At 41.7% G+C, this 19,275-nt stretch overlaps 1 protein-coding gene across 23 annotated transcripts in view; it reads left to right on the top strand.

The window, feature by feature from the left end:
• The first annotated feature begins 4,850 nt into the window (after positions 1-4,850).
• LOC146985570 (pleckstrin homology domain-containing family A member 5-like) overlaps positions 4,851-19,275 on the top strand; it is a 98,053-nt gene continuing 83,628 nt past the window's right edge. For 21 of the 23 annotated variants that reach the window (XR_015035979.1, XR_015035978.1, XM_085778664.1 and 18 more), the window contains exons 1-3: positions 4,851-4,955; positions 5,060-5,136; positions 6,576-6,633. Coding sequence is in view for 20 of the 23 variants with exons in the window: in XM_085778664.1 (XP_085634790.1) it covers positions 4,864-4,955; positions 5,060-5,136; positions 6,576-6,633 (227 nt within the window). In the remaining 3 variants the exon portion in view is untranslated. The remainder of the gene's footprint in view (positions 4,956-5,059; positions 5,137-6,575; positions 6,634-19,275) is intronic. The other 2 variants (XM_085778660.1, XM_085778658.1) reach the window with 1 other exon arrangement.

Here is a 19,275-nt window from a genome sequence, read left to right as displayed (position 1 = left end):
TTTAAATGCATTTCCTCTCACAGTCACTACAGTCGCAACTGACTCAGGCCAGTTACAGGGTCCTCTAATTACAAAATAGAGTACCCACTCATTCGGTCTTAATGACACATATCACTAGTGGAAATCTCATAAAACTTGGAAAGAAAAACATTTGGACGGCACCCAAGAAAAGGCTGTGGATCCAGTGAGGTCATGTGGTGAACAGAGAGTCATTTGTGGGTTGGGTTTTTGTCAGACTGTGACTAGCAGTGATTCAGAGATGTATGTTTAATGATTCAGAGGTGAGTTGTGAGGACTACACCTCCCCTCATGGTCTGTTTTCCACAAACTTTGAAAGCTATAGTGACCAAAATTCCTATCATCTGCATTGCTAGTACTGTACACTACTACTGACACTACTACTGAATTAAGTATTATACCATTTTTTCATTGTTGCCTATTACCCTCACTGCTGACTTGACTGGCTCTAATAGCTGTACTGGTTTGCGGGTTGTGCATGCCAGTCAAATGATACTGTGTATTGCAATCGGAGAGGCACAGATGACATCATATTCACATCATTGAGCAATGTGTAAGGGATGGGATAAACATGCAGTCCCATAGGAAGTTATTGTGCCCAGGAAGTTGTTTTTTTCCCCCCAGTTACCCTGTGCTATTTATGTGGACTCAATATTGTCCTGCCTGAGGCCCTGTCTTTTATTTCTATTTAATCACATAATAACTAATTTTCCCCCAGTAGTTGTTAGCTGACTATATAATTAAATTCCTTCATTTACAATCCACTAATTTCAAAGCACAGTGTGCCGGCTGAGAGATGGCTCTATCTGCACAGGCTTTTGATTCCAGCAGATGAGAGGTCTGCACAGATGCCAAGTGTCTCCAGTCTAAAGAGGAGAGTCCTCCCTCTTACCTAGCACAGGCAGGCACAAGGCTACCGCTGAGCTGGCACCAGAACGAAGCCCTCCAACAGCTGCTTCATAATGTGCAACCATTAATTACATTCTGATGCCTCAAGTCTTGCCTGTGTGGCTGAGCAGAGAGCCCTCACCTTCCTGAGTGTGGAGCAATTATGTAAGAATGTGTTGAACAATGTTAACCAGACACAACACTGTGTGTATTTAATAACGACTCTCTCATGCACCTTTACATATTCAGGCCCCAGGTCCCCTTTAGGAGATGAATTAATATTTTGTGAGTTGAATTGAGTCTTTGAGTGGCTGGTTGCATTGTGTTATTCAGCTAATTGACTTTCTTTTACTCAGTCTACAACAAGGAAGTGCATTGTACTTGCAAGGAACAGAGAACATTAAAAAATTTCAGTTCCTTAAGACCCTTCTGAGTTTTGTATTTGCATACCACTATGAACAGTGCCTCACTTCAGTAGCGTCACATTTTGTGGATCCCAGAGAAATCAGTTTCTGACAAAATGAATAAACATCTAGGGCAAATCTGCAAGGTTCAAGGGCTTAATGGCTTCAGATCTGTTTGGCTTGCTCTCAATTTATTTCCCTTTTCTGTTATCAACTTTAAGGTCTATGCACAGCTTATCCTGCACAAGCGCTAACTATTCCAGGAAAACAAACATATTTTGTAACTCTCATTTAAGCTCCCACTAGTTTGCATAAGTGCTGATGATACACTACAGAGAAGCATATACTGTACTTCACCCAAGAGACTGTGGGACACAGTTGACAAATGTCTGTTCCAGCTATAAGAAGTAATGCATGAACTGACCCATAGAGTTAGACTTTCTGTTATGTCAGTACTGTCAGACCCTGGAAACACTAGTCCATGCAAATGTGCTTATTGACCAGGGCACCTGTGAAGTTCTCACTTTACCCTGTAACTCAAGGCCCTGTGGACAGTAGTCCAGTCAAGGCAAAATGAATTCAAATGAGTTTCTTTAGAAAGATATTTTATAGACCGAAGAATACTTTTGATTAATTTGCCAATTGATCCCAAGCTTTGTGTGTCAGATATCAGGCTGGCCTGAAATTTTAAGAGCCAGGAATAGGAAATAGTGTTTGTATATTTCACATTTCTTCTCTGAATTGAACTATGAATGGTAAGACACAGGCTTTTGTTGGCTAATGGTAAAATGAGAGGCAGAAAATCCTGGCTCAAAGACACTCAGATCCCACAGGTATAGCAGCACAAACAGGTGGGTATCAGACTCTAATCCAATCCTTTCCACCCTAATGGTTCTTTTTCATGGATGTTATGAAAGGGATTAAATAGTGATGGAAAAGGTGGCACTTGGGCCAGTAAGGTATTGAACATATTTCTTAAAAGATACATAAACTGTTTAGAAAAGTCTATAAGAATATACAGATTCCAATAGGGAGTTGGGGGTGGCTTGTATTTAGCCATGCATTATGCAACAGGGCTTCTGTAACCCCATCTTAAATCAATATGAAGTAAATTTTTGATTGAAGTTCAGCTTAGCTGAATATTGTTATCTTCTTTCTTCTCACAGACCATTGGATTAACTACCAGGGGGAAAACAGGCAGCTATTTTGTATGCTGCATTACCTGAAAGCTGTTCTGGCTCAGGTAAGTAAATACAAAGGGCTCAGTGTTTGACATCTGACCAGGGGAGGCATCACTCCCTGTTTGTCCTTCCTTGAGATGTATTCTCCAAAGTGAACGATTTGACAGTTGGCAGATACGTCCACTTCCCACCAACATCACCAGCCCTCTCAAAAGCTGTGGCATAGCATGTGTCCAGGACACAATGCAACACAATGCCAACGAACAGGCCAGGCACAGGTGTTGGATGACTTGTCTTTGTATGGTGTGAAAGGCTGATGCTGCAGTTTCACAGCACAATGACAGAAGGCGGAGACCAAGAACCTAAAGGTAGAGCTGAAAGTGTGGGTGTACAGCTGCCTGTTCGTGCCTCAATGCAAGGCTGGATTACTATATGTCAGCAGAGAGGGCAACAGGGCCCCAGAAGTCCAGAGACTGCAAAAACTCCAGCCCTAGTGGGTGGCATCTGATTTGCACTAATTTAATTGATCATTTAAGCCGTTTTCCCACTAAAATTAGCGGGTCGACGCAGGTTTTTTAAACGCGGGTCGACCCGCTAACAATCGGCATTTGGCCCCTTTCCCATTGACCAAAATAAGCCGAGTCTGACCCCCCCCGTGGGGGGATCAGACAGAGCAACCATGTCGCCCCGCTCTCATCCGCGGTGCGAGTCATGCCACAGCCGTCCGCCGCGGAGGTCTGTCGGCCGAGGCAGACGAGGCGCCTGGCCGACCTGCGGAGCACCAGGACCGCCGAGGACAGCGAGTCTGCCGCGGCCATATGACGGTTCGTCCGCGGCACAACACAACACGTCAGTTAAACACACTGTCGTTTCTTTTCTTTTTCTTTTTTCAATCGTTTTCGGTCAGTATTCTTTGATCTTTTGATCCCAGTCTCGTATGAGAGCAGAGCGGAGCAGAGCTTTGTTTTGGTACGTGATATGAGACGCGACCGGCGCGATGACGTGGCGTCACGTAACGCTCAACGTCGTCACGTAAATTAGCGGGTTGACGCGGGTCTGGCGTTCCCACTGCAAGCCGATCAGAGCCGAGCCGATTAAAGGTGATTTTAACCCGCGTCGCTTGCCGAGTCGTTTGACCCGCGTCGACGCGGGTCGATGCGGCTCAGTGCGCCTTTCCCACTTCCACCAAAAGCCGATTGTTAGCGGGTTTAAACGGGTTTTTTGGCCAGTGGGAAAGGGGTATTAGTTTGGGATATGTTAATGCTAAAGTTCAACTCTACCTTACATGATGGGATAAAAGGGGAAGGAGGTGCAATATTATTTAAAAATGGGAATTAAAACTAATCTTCTTGCCATGTGTTAGTGCACTGTTCATATAAAAAGTAAAATGTGACCAAATAAGAGAGGTCAGGAGGAGTGAAAAACAGACCAAGGGAAAGTTCAAGCTATGATTCCTCTCTCACATCTCCTGGTTGATTATGGTGAGCAATCAAATTCATTAATCAACATACAAAAAACAACAGTCATGCAGGGAATACTTGTTTTTTGAGGACCCTGCCTTCTGGGGCCCTCTGTGACTTGACTGCTTTGCCCAGTGGGTATCCACATGTGTTTATGTGTTTCATCTAGTTATAAAACATCAAATCTAGAGCCAGGCTATAATCCATGAAAAAACTGTTCACACTAAAGAATGACAAACAGGGTCTGTTTTAATTAAAGACATTTTGACATGTCAATTTGGGGATAGCACATGTGTAAATAGCCTAATACAATTTGTTATGACTGAAAATTATGTAGCTTCTTAAGTTTCAGGGTCCTGCTGTTGTGCACACTGGCTCGCTACACTGTCCTGGTTTAAGACAGCTTTATGCCAACTCGATGTATATTCATCTTTTGTGAAGAAGGGTTATGGGGGGGGGGGAGGGGGGGGCAGCATATCGATTTTGCCCTGTGGCCCCCTGCAGGTTAATCCGGCCCTGCCCCCATGGTTGTCCATACTGCTGAGAGGCGTCTTTCTTTTGAACAATAAGCATCCACAGCCACACAAAAGGAAACAACAACATAACCACAGGAAAACAATGTGCGTCGACAATTATACAGCAGACCACACCACAAAGCAAGAAAGAAAAACAACTTTTTAGAGTGGTGATGACACATTTTTTCATTTTTCATTTTTTTTTAACAAATAATAATACACATTTGTTATGTCTGTGAGTCAATTAAATCATCTCCCAGACGTATTTATTGAGTACCTGCCTCCCCTACCCCCTGGTCTCCTGCCCTCCTCACAGCCATCCGCCGTTGCCAAGGTTTCCGTGTACGCGCTGCCTGCGCGAGCTGAGCCGCGCGATTGTCATACAGTATTGGCAGACATGGCGGCGGACCTACAACCCGAGTGGATTTCTTGTCTCCCTTCTTCCTGGAGTTACGGGGTTACTCGGGATGGACGCGTCTTCTTCGTAAAGTAAATATCCCTCTCAGAGACAACGGCTCAAGTCATTTCTGTCCGTCTCTGTTACGAACAAAGTCGCAGTGTAGAGTAATGAATGCGTCTCCTTTTCTCAACAGCGAAGAAGCCAAGAGTACAACCTGGCTGCATCCAGTGAGCGGCGAGGCGGTAATAACCGGACACAGGAAAACTCCAGGTGAGGTGTCAGTCACTGAGCGGCTGTCAAGTTTCTCCTCCGTCTTTAACGGCTCGTGTCCGCCGCCGTCATGTGCTGGTTGTTGTCACCCACACAATCCCGACGCCGAGACTTCCCACGGCGTGTGTGTGTGGTGAGAGAGGCTGTGACATCCATGCCGTGTTTTCTTAATGCATGAGTGGGCTTTTGGCGCTCGTGCTGTGAAAAGTGAGCCCTCTCGTGCCCACCTCTGCCCCGGCTCGTGAGCCTCCTCCTCATGTTGGTCGGTCAGTCAAGTGGACGCGGGCTAACGACTCTCTACTGACCAAAGACACAACGTGTTAATGCATTTGGGAGACGTTTACTGTCACTTTGAATCAACTATAGCCGCTCGTGTTGACCGTGTACCTGTGCAGTTGATGTGTGCCGGTTAAAACGGAGCCCCGGAGCTCGCTCAACACTGGTCTCCTAAGTTGACAGGTAGATACAGCAACAGCTGCCATTGACTGGGGAGCTAGGAAAGGTCAGCTGTAAATCTACAAAATTAGCTTGGTGTCACCCACCCAAACAGCAGACACCGCTGTGTAAAATCACCTTATTTCGTGTGTGTGTGTGTGTGTGACGTTACCATGCGACTACACACACAGCAGCAGCCGCCACCTCACAAGACCTGAGTCTCTGCAGAGCATTCCCACGACCACTGTGTAGCCTCTGCATCTCAATAGGACTGCAACTACCACAGTTCTGCTTTTTGATTAATCTGCAGAATATTTTCTCAATGACTGATTTGTTTTTGATTCATAAAATTTCAAGAAATATTGTGTGTGGAAAGTGTGTTACAATTTCAAGCTGAAGAGGTTAAACAATACGGTGACTGACTGGCGGCAAGGATTTCAGCAGCAAACATTTTTATGATTTTCAAATTTCAAACAAAGATGCTAAATGTTCTTTAGTTAGCCTAAATCTTCTCAGTTGTAAGGATTTCTTGTTTTTATTTGTCAAGTAGCAGTCAGTCAAATGGTTCTGGGTTTGGACTGCTGCTCAAACAAAACAAGCAATCTGAAGACCTCACGCTGAGCTTTTGGAAAGTGTGATGTGCATCTTTGCAGACATTTTATAGACCAAACAACCACCTCACTGGGAAAATGGTTGATAGATTAAGTGATTATTAAAATAATGGTCAGTTGCAGTGGAATCGATAAATCTCTTAAATTTTCCAAGCCACCATCCTCAACTATTATATCCTCTGCTGTTATATTAGAAAAAACAGAAAATAATTGAGAGTTTAGTGCTGAAATCATATCAATAGTTGCCAAATAATGTCCTTTTGATCAACTAATTGCTTGGCTCTGCATCTCAGTGTGTAAGCTGACAGCTGAGAAGGTTAATGTAACACACACATCTGTTTGCTCCACCAGTTTGTATTCACTTGTTTTTGTCCACCCCCTGCTCTTTCACAGACCTACCCACTGGATGGGAAGAAGGATATACTTTCGAGGGGGCGCGGTGCTTTATCAAGTGAGTTAAACTCCCTCCCTCCCTTCACAAGACACACTCATTACAACCTCAGAACCCACGCACAACATCTAAACATGCAACACGTCACCATGAGGCCTGAACTATAACCAGGAATTTATCTATTTCCTTCTCATTCACCTCAAATTGAAGAAATGCTCTTTCAAATGCCTGCTACAACTGAGAACATGATCTATTTTAGAGCGAAATACTACATGGCTATAAACCTGGAACCTTTACCCCCTATTTCTGTGCTGTAGAAGCCTATTGCAAAAGTTAATGATTACACAGGGACATTGTGCAAATATGAGACGGACATGCAAAGTGTGGTTGCTGTCTTATTGCGAGCTGTTTTTATTTATTCAGACTTATCTCGCTCAAAGCTGAGCCTACTTGGGGAGTTGAGCCAAAGAATAATGCGTCCTCTTTCTGTGACAGTTATCCTCACTGTTAGGGTTTATATGGTCTGCTCACAGTTTACAATGACACTTGTCATTAAGTAGATGCTGGAAAATATTTCCGAGGTACATGCCAATGTACGGCATTACAGGATTTTTAGAGACTCCTTAGTTATCTTCTTCCATTGATTTTTCTTTGAACATCATATCCACAGCCTGATCCTTTGTTGTGCTATACTGTATGTGGGCAGGAGCAAATGTGATATAAATCCTCCATGTCCACCAAATGACTTTGGTTTGTTCAGTGTGTGCCCCCCTGTGTTTAAAAACCAGGATCTACATGAATTACATTAGTAGCTGTTACACAGTCTTTGAACTACACTATATTTCTCATTTTCCTCTCTCCTGCTTGGCAGCTTGATGCATGCGACTAATCAAAAGACATCACAAGCACTGTCATTCAGTTAGCACTGATTCATCATGTGTCCTCACTCAGAATGTTTTAAATCCAAGGATATGAGCTGAAGTATTTCTTTATTTTGCATGTCTTAATGAAATACTCCACTCACACAGCTGGTATAAATAGCTTGAAAATGGATTTCTGTGAGAAAAATACCAGAATGCCTATGTATGATTGAAGTCATTGCAATACACAGGCTATGAATTTAGGATATTATGTCTTATTATACTCACTGAATCTGCTCTCCTTCTTTGACTTCCTTATGAATTTGAGCAGCTTCATGTGGCAGGTTGCCAGACGGGTCGGACTGAAAGGCAGTAATTTTATATTCTGGTGTTTTATCAGAGCCTCTCAGTGCGAGGCAGACTTGTGGATGACATCGGTTCATCCCTGTGATTCTGGTGGTTAAAGTAGTCATATTGTCCCCAGCAAGGTGAGAAGACTGTATCTGTGCAAATGGAAAAACCACTGGCGTAATGCATTATTGGCATCTTAATGAGTTTAAAGTTTTAAGACATGTAAATTCTGTTGTTGTGTCCTTAGAAGCTGTGGATTAATTAACAGCTTTGTTTTATTCTAAAGCCGGCTGCTCTTTCTTCGACAAATTAGAGCTCACTGTGCTGTGTGCAAGATAAACCTGGTGCAGACACACTTTAACTGAGGATTGTGGAATGTACTTTGATCAAAGAGATATAGACGAGCTGTTATTTCTTTTACCATGAATGGTAAATTTATAAGTGATAAACAATATAATCTGCCTTTTATTTATTAGCTGACACATACAGCTGAATATAAAATAATATTGTGTGATTAAAATCTGCCTCAGTCTTCTTAATAGCAGTAAGGAGCTTATTGATTACCTGGCAGACCGAATAGGACAATTTAAAGCAGCCATGTATTAGCTGATGCACCACTCTGCTCAGCAAAGAGGACCTTCTGTTTCATCTGTTTGTCTGCAAAGATGCAGGTTAGCTGCACATGAATCTTTCAGTCACCTGTAAGTGACAGTCACAATAAACCGTTCAGCTGTGGTGTGCTGTAGAGTGCAGCTATGCAAGTAAAAAAATAAAAACTCCAGCATATCTCATTTGTTTGAAAACGAAAAAAGAGAATTTCAATTTCACGTTGTCAGTTTAAAAAATGTTACATATAGTAAACTCTTGTTGTGTGCCTACAGAAAATCCTAGCATATGGTGCACTCACTGCACTGCCTGCTCATTGCGTTCTATTTTAATGGAAGCTGGCGCAGATGGTGGAGGATGACATGTAGATAATAAACCTAAATGTGACCAATGCGCTGCCTTGTGTGGACTGTTTTTAGTAAGACACATTTTCCCAGCTTGTTGCCTGGAACTGGCCCAGGAGGTTTCCTTTTGTTGTTTTTACTTAGCAGGAGCATTTGGAATTCAAGTCATGCGGCCACAACTGTGAATGTCATAAAACTGGCTGCATGCAGTGATAAACAAGCATGGTCAATTAAAAGGCCCAAGATTGGTTTGACAGTCGCTAGCGACGTCTCTTAGAGCACTGCACATGGCCTTTGTGAAACCATGCCTGTTAATATCGTTGCGACTCATTGTTTTGACGTAGAGATTCGTTGACAGGTTTATGTGATAACTGCCTTGGATGGTGCTTGGAAAATTTTGAGGGTTTATGTGAGGCTGCCTCTGAAAAAGCCTGTGAAAACTGTCCAAAGCCATTAGCCTGGTGACAGCTAGATAAGTCTGTGTCTTGTATTTTTCAGTAGGCTATCATTACATTTCATTACCAATCCTTTATTCTGAAGTATTGCAAGTTTAGGGTTATAGTTTTGCCTTTCTAATCCAAATAAACAAACTGAAACCAAACCAAAAAAAAACAAACACTCTCCTCCTGTGTTCAGACTGCATCATTGATTCATTTCTGTGACTCAAGTCTTTTTGGAGCCTGCAAAAGGATCTGGCCCATTCACATGCTGGCTGCGTGGTTTCGCTGTTGCCATCGGGTTACACAGTGTGAGCATCAGCAAGCAGATTGTGCTGACGTAGGCTGTCCTCTGATGATATGTGTTGGGGAGGATGGAGTGCAGGTTGCTGGTGTCATTGCGTTGACATCACATGATTTGAAGGCAGCATACGCTTTTGATTGAGAGACATTAATTGATGCAGTCATTGTTTACTGCCCTCCTCTGACTGAGCAGTCTCTTTTGAGTTTCTGGGTTGAGTGCAGGTGGCCGGATGCCAGTGGACCTTTTTTTATTTTGGGAAGCGATGTGTCAACTGCCCAGCACTTGCTTCCCCGCTAACAATGAGTGAGATCGTGTGGAGGTGTAAATCTGCAAGCTGTTAGCTTGTCATTTTAATTCACAAGCAAACATGTAACAATCTGAAGTGACTCTTATTTTCATTGTTGCCAGGACAGTTGTCGACAGTTAAAGGTGCTACAGTAAAATACTTAAATGATGATTTAAAAAAAAATGAAATGATGCCTCTTTTCAACCTGACTGCTTTTTATTTATTTATTTTTTTCTTCATAACAAATACCAATCACACACACACTGTATTCCTCCTCTTCTCTGCTGTGGATCATTGAGCGGAAGTGAGGCACAGGTCAATATCACCCACAACATTAGAATACATTTAAGTTTTTGAGCCAGTGGCTTTTGACTCTGCGGTCGCAACTGCTGATCTTGGTGATAAATCAGAGAACACTGAGCTGCATCCAGCTACTGTGTTGTTTTGGTTCTTGAAGAGTTGGAACAATAATCCCCACATCAGAGTAATGGACACTTTCTATTTTCGATTAATCTGTCCGTTACTTTGTACGCCGGGCTGAGAGCTAGGAGGAGTTGGGAGATTTATATCCTATTGAACTGCACTTCTGTGAAAGGATCCACTCTAGAGTGAGGCTGTCTGATGCTGATGATAATATGCAGTTTTTTAAAGAACACATATGCCTCATATGCTCTATGCAGCTTGTTACATGCCAAGCCAAGCCATTGGTTGTTTCATCTCCATGACATTTCCTCTGTTATTTTCTACAGCCTCCCAAAGTAAGATATCTGCTTTTTTGTTGGTGACACAAAAACGTGTTTTGATGAGACTTTGCCATCTGGCAGATATGTGATTTCCTTTTTATCTCTCGAGCACATAATCCTCTCCTTTTTAATTTGAACCTCATCTTAAACAAGACAGGGGGACATGGTTTGGGCAATTTAACGTGCGGTTTGTCAAAGTTTTTGTCTGTCACTTTCTGTTAATGAGGATTTTCCACCTTTGAAGACCTTTTAGAGGTGTTTGTCGGGATAAATGGGGTGAAGTCAGTTTGGCTGGTGCAGAAGGAGAGTGATGACCCTAATTATGAGCTGGATGCAGGAAGTGCTCACAGCAATTATATGTATAAAATAGACAGGTGCAGGTCTCCTGCCAGTTGTCTATCTCTGTTCGTTATTTTTGTCTCATTAATTCTGGCTGGGAAAGGAGGGGAAAACCTCACTGTAGAAATCAGGGCTAATTGCAGTGGTTACACAATGAGATGGCTGACATCTTGTTTTGAGGGATAATGAGTGAGTAATAAGTACAGTAAGCTTCAAACAGCTGACCCTCATAGTGCTATAGGCCAAAAGTTGAGGTTGATTGCTCTCCAGTTATTAATGTTTCATTTGATGACATTTTGTGGGTGTCCTTTGAGGGCAATTTTCTGTTTCCAAGTACTCATCAGTATAAAGTGCAACATAAAATATAAATATTGTACCAGTCTGCTCTGGAACCAACACTTTCATTAGGCCGCTCACTTCTACTGCTGCATAATTCATCACTCACAACAGAGGAAAGCATGTCAAATGAAATTTGGCCAATTATTGCAAAAATCTCTCCAGTGGATCTCTGTTTAGCTGTAGGTTCATTTTCTGCTTTGAAGGCCCACACTGTGGCTCACTGTATGTGCATTTAAAAGCTGGAGTTACTGGGTCGCTCTCATGTGGATCAATATTCAATTATGGTAATTGTCACTCAAAGCAAAAATAATCGAATCCTCTTTTTGGATGGCTCGGTGTTTTTAAATTTTTTTTTTAATAACCTGTTAAAGCCTTTGTCTGTCAGAATGGCTAATGAGGTGAAAGCTGTTCTGAAACCTAATATTTCATGTGACAAATATTGTTCTTTAAAAGACACAAACGTTTCTGATTCAAATTTCATGATGGTGCTATTCCCTAAAATCAACTACTCACAGTTTTGCAATTGCTACATAGCCAATATTAGTATTGACAGATGTTTACTTAACACTCTTGCCAAGAGCTTGAGCCATCATTGTGTAGTACAAAAGGATTGCTTTTCACTACTGGAGGCAGCTCTCAGTGAGTCAGTGAAAGAAGTTTCTTTTAGACTGGCAAGTAGATGGCTGTTAATGTTGATGTTGGCTATGTAGCACAATCAAAACTTCAAAATAGCTCCTTCAACTAGATACTGTCGTGAAAACACCAATGTATGTACCACAATGTAAATGCAGTAAGGAAAGGGGGATCGGACTGTATGAGTTTTGCTCTTACCACGCACTGCTCTCATGCATGCACGCTTCTCTGTGTGTGTGTGTGTGTGTGTGTGTGAATGCCTATACAGTAACAGAGAAAGAGCGCTATGCAGAGATGAATGAACGGAACAATATTACGTTGGTCGAGCCAAAAGCCGAAAAATGTATTTGTGGCGGACGTGAATGGATGCACTGTAAACACTGACCCTGACCTCACCCTATATCAGCAGGAATTAGCTCCAGCTCCCCAACGACTCTGCATGAGTGTGGATGGATGGGTGGATATTGGTTTCACAGACAACATAACTTCAAATATTTTGACAAAAAACATATTAATTTTTCATATTCATTGTTGTTTCTAATTATCAAACCATTAACAGACAAGAGAATTTGGACCAATTAATGCTATCAGTTTAACAATTAACATATCCTTGGACAGTACCATCTGTGACAGTTAAAACTGTCTGCGACTAACCCCACAGCATTTTGCTACTTCTGGATAAAAACCAAGACAAGATGTCCTATATCCATGCTGAAGACTTTGGGTAGACCCGACCTTTTATTTCGAGATTTATTGCCAGTTTGACTGTGAGCAGTAGTCCAGCTGTTCACAGCAAAAAAAAAGCACATTTCTCCATGCTGGTCAAAAAGTGATTCTGCCTTTCTGCTCTTTTTTAATCGCATGTGACTTTTATAATAACCTCATGAGTTCGAGCTTTTCATGTATTCTTCGACAAGTTGGGCATCATCATTTCAGCTGTAACAGTGAAGTTGAAAGGACCATCTACGTGTGACAGGATCTGCCTGGAGGGGCTTCTTTCCTGTGTGTACTGTATGCTTGTGTGTGTGTGTGTGTGTGTGTGTGTGTGTATGTATGTACGCTTTTTCTTTCTGTTTAGACTCTCTGGATCGTTTCAGCACACTTACAGTACGTAACCCATTTGCATTGGCTGTGTTTTAATGGGTTATGTTAAAGGTTAAAGGTAGAGTCTGGAGTTTTGTTCGTGGCAGTTTGTAAACAAAACATTGAGACTTGGCCCCTCCTCTCGGGCTCAACTGTGTAGCCTCCTGCCCCAGACAGCAGTAATTGTCAGGACCACAAAGGAAAGGAAAATACAGTCCGAGTGACACGTTGGAGCTGTGGACCGATAGCCGTCCGTCAGCAACAACGGGAGCCTCCAGTGTTATGTTGTTATGCCGTTGTGGTGAGTTGGTGGCGGATGCTAACCGCTACCGCTAGCCGAAGTTAGCATTGAGCTAGCTCACGACAATGGCCCTCATACTTGTTACCAGTCGAGGCTTTAGTTGTCGGTGACATTCGGGTATTGGTCCGCAGCTCCAGCGCTTCACTCAGTCTGTATTTATTTTTCTTTGCGGTCCTGACTGCTAAGCTGCTGCTGAGAGAGAGAGAGACATGCTAAGAGACAGCTAGTGCGGCTAGCAGCCCTGAGCCCTCCTACTCTGCTGCACGTAGCATCACCTGAGCTCCGTCATTGGCTGGAGAGAAAACACAGACTCTCTCGCTCTCCACCCAGAAACGTCCACGTGCACAACAAAACAAAGCAAAAGACCAAAATACAGGCAGGGGGAGGGGGCGCTGCAGACACAGCCCCCACCACACAGGACTAGAAGCCCATAGGTGATGATTAAGACGGATTTCATTTGTATAAGTCTAGTGTTTATTTTTGGGCAAAAAACTCCAGACCCAACCTTTAATGGCTGAAAAAAGAAAACTGAACATTTCTAATCCAAAATGGTTAAAAATATCGGTAACGCTTCCTTTTACAGTACGGTAATTACCAGGCAATTACCAGGTAATAAGATGTATTTACTAGGTAATAACAGGTAATTAAATGCAATTACAGTGTAATTACCAAGTACTTACTAGGTAATTACAAGGTAATTACCCAGTATTTACAGATATTTTTCCTGACTACTACCAGGCATTTACCCAATAATTTCCTGGTAGATACGCAGTAATTGTATATTGTAGATTTTAAACCCGGTAGTTACAAATATTTACCTGATATTTATCTGGTAAATACCAACAAGTTACCTGGTATTTACTCAATAATTACCAGGTATATCCTGCAATTGCATATTGTAGACTATAAACCCACTGAATGTGTCTATATGTGACTTTGTTAGGGTGATAATAACTTATTACCAGGTATTTACCCCAAATCATCACATGTTTACCTGGTAACTACCACTTATTTACGTGGTAGTTACCTGATATTTACCTGGTAAATATCAACTAGTTACCTAGTATTTACTAGAAATATACGGAAAACTACCAGGTATTTATCCAGGAATTATAGATTATGTATTACCAGTCAACCTGTGTAGTGACAGTGAGGGTATAACTTGCAACTATTTACCAAGTAATTACTTTCTAATTACACAGTAGTTACACTTTACATTATCAGGTAAAACCTTGTGAATTACCCTGTAAGGAAGGTGGAACTGTACTGTAAAAGGAAGCGTGGTTTGTTTCAATGATATTACCATGTACTTTCCTGGTAACTGTTAGATTATAATCCTCTGCCCCCATCAGGGAGTGTAGTTTTGAACATGGTACCTGGCAAAAACTCCCATATCTACCTGATTAATTAACAGGTAAATATCCAGAGTTTTACAGAGTCGTTTAACCTGTAAGAAAGGTGGAACTGTACTGTAAAAGGAAGTGTGGTTTGTTTCAATGATATTACCATGTACTTTCCTGGTAACTGTAGATTATAATCCTGTGTAGTTTTGAACATAGTCTGGCAAAAACTCCCATATCTCCCTGATAATTATCAGGTAAATATCAGGGTGATATCAGAGTTTTACAGAGTAGTTACCATGTAAGAAAGGTGGAATTGTACTGTAAAAGGAAGCGTGGTTTGTTTCAATGATATTACCATGTACTTTCCTGGTAACTGTAGATTTATAATCTTGTGGAGTTTTGAACATGGTACCTGGCAAAAACTCCCATATCTCCCTGATAATTATCAGGTAAATATCAGGGTGATATCGGAGTTTTACAGAGTAGTTACCCTGTAAAAAAGGTGGAATTGTACTGTAAAAGGAAGCATGGTTTGTTTCAATGATATTACCATGTACTTTCCTGGTAACTGTAGATTATAATCCTCTGCCCCCCATCAGGGTGTGTAATTTTGAACATGGTACCTGGCAAAAAACTCCCATATCTACCTGATAATTAACAGGTAAATATCAGAGTTTTACAGAGTAGTTACCATGTAAGAAAAGTGTAATTGTACTGTAAAAGGAAGCATGGTTTGTTTCAATGATATTACCATGTACTTTCCTGGTAACTGTAAATTATAATCTTGGGAGTTTTGACATGGTACCTGGCAAAAACTCCCATATCTCCCTGATAAATTATCAGGTAAATATCAGGGTGATATCGGAGTTTTACAGAGTAGTTACCCTGTAAGAAAGGTGGAACTGTACTGTAAAAGGAAGCATGGTTTGTTTCAATGATATTACCATGTACTTTCCTTTACATAAAGATACAATGCATTTTGGTTACACTCTGTGACAAATACGCAAAAACATGTGAACTGTCAAAGAGACTAACTTTAATCCTCTTAATCTGCAAAACAGTGAACTTGAAGAGTGTAACTTCAATACTCTTAAAGGTATACGCAAACATTTTTTTTGTGTGTCTTGTCTCACTCCGAGTCCATGACAGGCAGATAGACACCATCCTTTTAACTGTGCGTGCAGTAACAAGGGAGAATACGGGCAGAAGCTGGCGCACCGCTAATTAGCTTAGCTCAAACGTTGGAAAGTATATAGGTAGTGTTAGCCTGCCTCCACCTAAAGTCGCTAATTAGCTTAGCTCAAACACTGGAAGTGTATGGGTAGTGTTAGCCTGCCTCCACTAAAGTCATCAGAGAAACTCTTTCAGCAACTCTAAACGGTAAACCGGCGGGCCGATCTTCGTCTCAGAGCTGACAAAACTCTCTGGTAAGACATCTTGAGCGGTCAAATGCCGTTAACAAGACGAGATCGGTCAAAACGGAGGGTTCAAGCAGAGACGGTTATTTTGGTTCAAGCGAGCTACATCGAGGGTAGGTTAGCTTCCTATTTCAAACAAAAGCACAAATTATATCGTCATGGTTTTCTGTATTGTAAAGAGCAACCGGTGTTTGGTTGGTCACACCGCAGCTTGAGTAGCGCCGAATTTGTCCTAACAAAATTGTAAACCACAGCTGGTATTTTGACAAATTAACGACACACTGCTGATCTAAACGTCTACTTTCTCGCCTAAAAAATGTTTGAAATGTTGATAAAGTGATATATTTACAGAGTTTAGAGCTAAAATGAAATCAGCTTCTGACTGCTGATTTCGGCTCAGGTAGGAGGCAGACTAACACTACCCATACACTTACAGCGTTTAAGCAAAGCTAATACCGACGATAGGGGCTCTGCCTTGTTACTGCACGCAAAGTCAAAAGGATGGTGTCTATCTGCTGGTCATGGACTCGGGAGTGAGGCAAGACACGGAAAAAAAATGCTGGCCTATCCCTTTATGTGCTAAACATACAATAACTTGCATATTAAAAAATAAATGAAAAGAAAAAACACAAAGTGCAGAGCTTTTTGCCTCCTTCACATGTCCAGTCTACACATTTTGGCAAATTACATCCGTAAAAACTATAACCTATCCACACCCCACCCCACCCAACAGAGATGGGTGCTCCAAGGCTATCCCAGTGATGCTTCTCCCTAGCATGAGGACATACAGGTATTCTGTGCTACTGCTTGTGGTCGCCAGGTACTGCACCATGTTTGTTCCAGGCTGAAGAATAAAGAAAAAGAAAAAACAAGATTCAAAAATTAGTTTGTACAACAGGTTAGGTTCATCTCTACAGGTAATGCTGTACCAGGACACTGTATCTGGAGTCTTAGCCCATAGCACATTTCTTTAGGCACATGTAACAGCCATCTCAGGTAGATATAAAAATCTGTACACTGGGTAACTTAGTTACAGTAGCCCATACTGTATGTGCACAGCTAACAAACTATGCATCTCTGCATTTAACCCTTCAAATACCCATCCTGTTGATGCCCATGTGGTAAAACAAATCATGAACTCTATTTTTTACAATAATGTTTTCGAAAATATCTATTTATTCCATTAATTTTTAATCAGGGCCCTATATGAATTTTGGGATGAGGGATTCCTTGATTTTTAGCCATAAGTCGAAATCAAATATGCATTTTAGACAGGGCAACACACAAACATATACTCACCATGCCTTGAGTGTCCATGAGAGGGAGGCCACAATGTCATTTGCCAGCACTTCTCACCAGTTATACTGGGTTCTGTAGTGGGCAGAGAAAAGAAAGACCACCATAATCTCAAAATAGCAAACCCAAATACTCCAACCTAGCACCAACAAGCACTGCTAGCAAAACGTCTCTGCTGCTAGTCACTATGGTGACGTCCGTTACGCCCCCCCCCCCTCCACTAACGACAAATAGACGGTGGGCCCTCCCTCCTCCCTCCACTAACGACAAATAAAAGCAAAAACAGTTCGAGCGCACATACACACACACGTCTAACAGAAAACTACACTCACCCTACACTCATAGACTTTGATAGACAGCTATGTGCAGCAGAAGCAGAGTAGGAGGGCTACTAGCACCACCAGATGCCTGGATGTTAGCCAGTGCTGGTAGCAAGTCTCTTCCTCTTAGCAGCAGCAGCATCGCAAAGGAAAGGTGAGCTAGCTCGATGCTAACTTCGACTAGCGCTAGCAGTTAGCATCCGCTGTTAACACCCACTTCCCAACTCACCACAACGGTCCTCCTGTCAATTAAAACACAAGACTGGAGGCTACCGTCATTTCCTTTCCTTCACGGCCCTGACAATTGATGCTGCTGCTGCTGTGCTGGAAAACTATTCTTATCAGGTGAAAATAACTAGCTAGCTAGCAAGTTAGCAAGCAAGCAACACGAGGAAACAATGCCTGGCCGCAGAGTGAGGTGAAGTTTTTAAAGTAACACTAATTGGCTACCACATTAAACTCCAAACCTGTAGGCTAATAATTATAAGTTTACTTACCAAACACTGTTTTCTGAAGCTGGAGAGTGATTATGTGTCGTCCAAATCTCAGCCCAATCTGTTGGGTCGAAATATTTAAACCCAACCTTGGAGTTTTTTACCAGGTAGCTACCATGTTCAAAACACCCTGATGGGTGGTAGAGGATTATAATCTACATTTACCAGGAAAGTACATGGTAATATCATTGAAACAAACCATGCTTCCTTTTACAGTACAGTTCCACCTTTCTTACATGGTAACTACTCTGTAAAAACTCCCATATCACCCTGATATTTACCTGATAATTATCAGGGAGATATGGGAGTTTTTGCCAGGTACCTACCATGTTCAAAACTACACAGGATTTATAATTCTACAGTTTACCAGGAAAGTACATGGTAATATCATTGAAACAAAACCTCACGCTTCCTTTTACAGTACAATTACACTTTTCTTACATTGGTAACGACTCTGTAAAACTCTGATATTTACCTGTTAATTATCAGGTAGATATGGGGAGTTTTTGCCAGGTTACCATGTTCAAAATTACACACCCTGATGGGGGCAGAGGTTTATAATCTACAGTTACCAGGAAAGTACATGGTAATATCATTGAAACAAACCACGCTTCCTTTTACAGTACAGTTCCACCTTTTTTACAGGGTAACTACTCTGTAAAACTCCGATATCACCCTGATATTTACCTGATAATTATCAGGGGATATGGGAGTTTTTGCCAGGTACCATGTTCAAAAACTCCACAAGATTTATAATCTACAGTTACCAGGAAAGTACATGGTAATATCATTGAAACAAAACCACGCTTCCTTTTACAGTACAATTCCACCTTTCTTACATGGTAAACTACTCTGTAAAACTCTGATATCACCCTGATATTTATCCTGATAATTATCAGGGGGAGATATGGGAGTTTTTGCCAGACTATGTTCAAAACTACACAGGATTATAATCTACAGTTACCAGGAAAGTACATGGTAATATCATTGAAACAAACCACACTTCCTTTTACAGTACAGTTCCACCTTTCTTACAGGGTAACGGACTCTGTAAAACTCTGATATTTACTGTTAATTATCAGGTAGATATGGGAAGTTTTTGCCAGGTACCATGTTCAAAACTTACACTCCCTGATGGGGGCAGAAGATTATAATCTACAGTTACCAGGAAAGTACATGGTAATATCATTGAAACAAACCACGCT

This window comes from Trachurus japonicus, chromosome 6, assembly GCF_045865225.1.
Source record: "Trachurus japonicus isolate A0001 chromosome 6, Traja_1.0".
Lineage (NCBI taxonomy): Eukaryota > Metazoa > Chordata > Actinopteri > Carangiformes > Carangidae > Trachurus > Trachurus japonicus.
This window is presented reverse-complemented; position numbering and strand designations above follow the sequence as displayed.